The sequence below is a fragment of the Plasmodium cynomolgi genome, chromosome 12, assembly GCF_000321355.1.
Source record: "Plasmodium cynomolgi strain B DNA, chromosome 12, whole genome shotgun sequence".
Taxonomy (NCBI): domain Eukaryota; phylum Apicomplexa; class Aconoidasida; order Haemosporida; family Plasmodiidae; genus Plasmodium; species Plasmodium cynomolgi.
In genome coordinates this window covers 527,818-532,853 of record NC_020405.1, presented here as the reverse complement: position 1 = coordinate 532,853, position 5,036 = coordinate 527,818, and the positions used below count along the sequence as shown (strand labels likewise).

Genomic DNA, 5,036 nt, shown 5'->3' with positions numbered 1-5,036 from the left:
GTAATGGCACAGATGGCTTTCCTTCGCAATCACTAAATCAAATTGTGTGCTTACTGACGTAACGGTCCGTATACATTATACACTCCACCTGCCAACAGAGCGAAAGTGCACCTCGTGCGAAACTGTGTTCCTACCGCATGCTAAGTAGCTTTGCGTGCATACAATCGCACGTTCACCTTTTTTTTTTTTTTCCCACCTTTGGTGTTTCGACTTATAGGGGCAAAAATTTGGTGAACAACGCGTTGTCCTCGAGGTTTTTATTTTTTAATTCTACACAATTTTTTTTTTGTTTGGGGGTCCTTCCAAATTGCCTTCTTTTTTAACAACCGCGTGTTTTCCCCGCATCCCAGTGGAAAGACGGTAGAATTATTTTTCCACAAGTGAATATAAATAGGATAAGTGACGCAAAAAGGACTTACTTTTTACTTCCTACCCCTTACGTCGCGTTTCTAAAATTATCACCCTGGTGAAAATTTCACGCACACTTTATTTTGCAAAGTTCGCGAAAGGGTGATGGGAAGGGGGAACTTCAAAAATGCTATGGAAGAAATGTAGCAGAATGTTGAGACGTGGAAATTTTCTCAAAAAATTAATTCCTTTTTAGCGGCAAGGTCGTCTGCACGGTTACGCAAGTTGCACAATTTGCACAATTTGCACAATTGGCACAATTGGCACATATTGCACAATTGGCACATATTGCCCAAGCTGCCCAACTGCCCAAGCTGCTTGCTGAGTTCCTCTTCCAACTGCGAAAGGTGGACCCCCGCGGAGGCACTTGGCCCCCCCATCCAGTCCCAACTGTAAACATAAACATTTCGAAAGTGCTCATGAATGGGCATAAACGGGGAAGTGTACATACATGGGTGGTGAGCTACAGCACGGAGGTATGGCCATATTTGCCAAACAAAAAAAAAATGATTAACAGGTGCAGAAATATGTGTAAAATGTTCATATGCATATTGTGCAGCTAAACGGGGAGAGGGGGGGATGAAGCGGAGTTATTTTACGTGTATAGCAAAATCCAAAATGTGGAAAATCGCAAAAGGAGAAGCGGATAAAAATGGAGCTTTTTGAGGCAGTCGCTCCGTGGGGATGTACACCATTAAGACTTTTGTTACACCGAAAAAGCGTGACCCATAGCGGTATTTAAAAGAAAAAAAACATACGGGAGAAGAAGCAATCCCTGATTTTTCTGCAAAATGAAGAGTGATCCTTTTGTCCAAAGTGTTATCCGACCACCACCGGTTTTTCACACGTTTGAAAATGAGTATGAGCATACCATTTTTTTTTTTTTTTTTTTTTTTTTTTTTTGCGCCCCTCAAAATTGCAGCAAATGATTCATTTGGCGCAGCAAAACGCGGAGGGACATATCACCTCCCCCATGTGGACTAAATTATTTTTCCCAAATCGGAAGAAACTTCTCGTATTAATGCATTTAGCTTTTGTTTAAAGCTTTCATAAATGGGGGATATAAAATTGACCAGGCTGGATACATTTGCATTTTTACTTTCCACGTCTTCATATTTTAACAGCTCACTTTTTAGTGCATCCGATATGCTGTCATCATTTTTTACTTTGTCCAGTATGTCACTTTTTCTGTCACCTTTACCAAATTTTAAAATTATTCGATAGTTATTAATAGTGCTCAGTTCCACCACTGTTTTTACCTTCTCTAAAATTAAATCACACATTTTTTTAAACTTGTGTTCTTCCACTTTTTTTTTTTCTTCGGATGACTTGAAGATGACACCTTTGTTGTCTGTAAGAAGGGGGGTATGAGAATGAGTGGCCAAAAGTCGCACCTAGGGAAGTTGGCACGCCTACGTATTGCGTCAGTCTTTCGTTTTCCCTCCTGTCATATACTGTCCCATCAGGGGACTAACACGTTTCACTCCAGAGCAAACAAATGTGTAATGTCTTACTTTCGACAAATTCATTTACAAGTCCCACCAGAATATTCAGCTTTTCTTCCGTATCGTAGCTGTATTGTGACACACTTAAAAAAAAAAAGGGGGGAGGGGGAAAAAAAAGGCGTACAATTTTTGCGTATATGAGCATATGTGTACACACGTCTATTTACATACATATATGTATGCGTGGGCGCCCAGGCAAGTAATGCTGAGTGGGGACGACGAAACAGAGAACGCTACTCAGCTTTGGTGGCTCACCTCTTCGCTACGTCGTCGGATAACTCCTCAAAGGAAGCCTCTATATCGAGGAACATATTTTGTAAAGCTTCCTTGGCTGTATTTATGTCATCGGTGAAGTCTGCGGCGATTTTTTCGAAGTATTCCGTGGCCTAAAAATGGGGAAAGGAGCAAATCGGGTTGTTCACAAAATTTCCGCTTGCACATTTTTGTTGCGCTAATTCCAATGCGCAAGATGCCCTACCTGGAACTTCCCATGATCTTCATTGCCATCCTTTCGAATATACTCATTCACGGAAAACTTATTCACGTGTGAGAGTGTGTCTCCTGAAAAAAAAAAAAATAAATAAATAAATAGATAAATAAATAAATAAATAAATAAAGCCGTTCAGCCATAAAAACTCACATTTGGTGCCAAAATGATGAATTTTTTTTTTTTTTTTTTTTTTACAAAGTGCGAACAAATCTGTTAGGCATTTATTATGCACATGACAGTGTCTTACTTTCTTCGAATGACAGCGTACATCGCAGAGCGGTTAAAAAGAACAAAAGGAAGGTGAGGAATTCCATTTTTTTAACACTTGGTAATATTTTAACGATAAGCGAAATGTATGTCTTTAAGTTGGATTGTTTTTTTCCCCCTCGAGGAATTTTTGTTTCGTGTGTTCGTTTGGCAAAAATTGTGCATATATAAAAATATGTTACATATAAATGTGTGTATATGTAGACAGTTCAGTGGGACAATGCTTACCAGTTAAAAGGAAGTTAAAGGGAATGAATTATCATCATGGTGAAAATTAAAGTTGAACACTTAACAGGACAAAAACTGCATAATTACGTACATATTATGGGGAAGCAAAAAAAGGAAAAAAAAAAAAAAAATGGATGTCGTGCATATGGTTAAAGCATTTGTCTGGTTTTAATTTTTCCCTTTTTTTAACAGCAAGCATTACTTTTTCTGCGGAATTTTTGAGGGATAGGTTTTTAAAACTACGCCTGCATTTGCAACAGCTCTGATTATGCATGCACCTGTGAGAAAGCTCACTGAGTGTTTTTATAACCAAATGTATGAACATGCTAAGGAGTAAAAATGTATATATATTTATATGTATATATATTTTCAGCTGCCTTTTAAAAAAAAACGAATGCTCAGGAATGCGCAGGAACCCGCCGTTGCATTCCTATTTCGGCGTCTGTTAAAGAAGCAACTGGGCGATTGCACACAGGGGAGGGGGGGGTGAATTAAACGTAACCCGGGTGTGCGTCTGCATATACATTTACCCCCCTTTAAGGGATAAATTCGCAAATTAAGGAACAAAATGCATCAGACAGAAAGTTTCACCTGCATGTAAATTTTTTATCCATGCGCACAAAAAAAAGGAGGAAAAAATGATATTTTTTGTAAAGAGTCTACTTCCACCCTCGAAGAAAAAAAAAAAAGGAGTTCACCTAATTAAGTCTCCCCATCCTTTCAGAATTGTTCGACAATTTTTTTCACACAGTAATTTGAGGACAAAAAGAGTAAAATGAGATTCCTCTCAATAATTTTTTTTTTTTTTTCTTTTTCCCCATTTAAATTTTTTTTTTTTTTCCGTTTTCCCTTTAAAATAGCCTCCCTCACTTGTTCAGCAGTGAAAATCGTCACATGCAAAAAGAATGAGTCCACGAATCAACCAGGCATTTGTGAAAAAGTAAAAAAATATATTTTTTTTAAATTATACGTTCCCCTTTCACTAAACGCTGGTTGCATTTTGAAAATATTTGAAAAATAGAGCTACCTATGGATGAACTGCTCTTATGCCTTTGAGTCGTCCATTTTAAGAAAAACGCGAACTTCGTTCTATAGATAGTCGAAATTGGGGTACAAATACGCATATGCGTAAATGTCTGTACAAATATACGTGCCCATTTAAAGGCAACGCTTTTTCTCTATCCCCGATTGTGTTGCTCACCGCAGATGACAAACCCGGGGGTGGTGGGTCACTTTTGTGTGTGCATATATGCAAAATACATATGTGGTTATAAGAGGACCCCACAAGGCCGGAAAGGCTCACGCATTCGTGATGTTCAAGCGGCAGATATATAATTATAAGTAAAAAAAATAATACCTGGTGGTAAGCTCGTTGTGAAATTTTTAGCGAAACACGTTAGCCTCTAATGCAAAGCCTTTACTGAAGTTAAAACGTGCCACTTTATTTCTCTAACATGTTGTGTGCTCAGTTTATGGGCCGAGAAAATAAATTCAGGATGCCCGCATTTGTTTTTCCGTTTTTTCTTTTGCAATTTTTTTATACGCGCGCAGGCGTACACATGTGCTTCTATAAATACGCACATAATACATGCATCAGAATATGCACGTTTCTCAAAACGTAAAAAATTTCTAGTGTCATGGGGGCGCTCTATTCACCGGTGAGGCAAAAATAAAATCAGATACACCTATTCGGATGTACAAATATTCGGATGTACAAATATTCGGATGTGCAAATATTCGGAAGTGCAAATATTCGGAAGTGCAAATATTCAGATGTTTGCATATGTACCTGTACAACATGCGCAATCTAACCATTTGAAAAAACGAGCCAGCGGGGGGTTGAGAAGCACGTCGCAAATAAATAAAGGCCCATTTTCTTCCGCACGTAGGATTCTCTTCTAGAGTTAAGAAGCCATAAAGCGTGGTCAAACGTTACTTTTCATTCCTAAAAATGTTCAACCTGCTTGGTGTAAATTATCTTACATCCGTTTCTGTACAAACATAATTATAGTTACGTTTTCACGCATATATATATGTGCCACATTGGATCGTTACACGTTCTGCATGTACATATTGTTTATGTACTTTATTTTATTTTTTTTTTTTTTTGTGGCACACTTTTCATTCTACACTATACA

At 38.1% G+C, this 5,036-nt stretch overlaps 1 protein-coding gene across 1 annotated transcript; it reads right to left on the bottom strand.

Annotated features, from left to right (window-relative positions):
* Window positions 1-1,388: 1,388 nt before the first annotated feature.
* Window positions 1,389-3,042, bottom strand: PCYB_122110 (sporozoite microneme protein; the record flags this gene model as incomplete). The annotated part of the gene is made up of 5 exons (XM_004223543.1): window positions 2,651-3,042; window positions 2,392-2,474; window positions 2,169-2,299; window positions 1,923-1,996; window positions 1,389-1,759 (listed from the first exon to the last, which is right to left on the bottom strand). The coding sequence occupies exons 1-5, from the start codon at window positions 2,715-2,717 to the stop codon at window positions 1,389-1,391; spliced, it is 726 nt and encodes a 241-aa protein (XP_004223591.1). The 5' UTR covers window positions 2,718-3,042.
* Window positions 3,043-5,036: the final 1,994 nt, after the last annotated feature.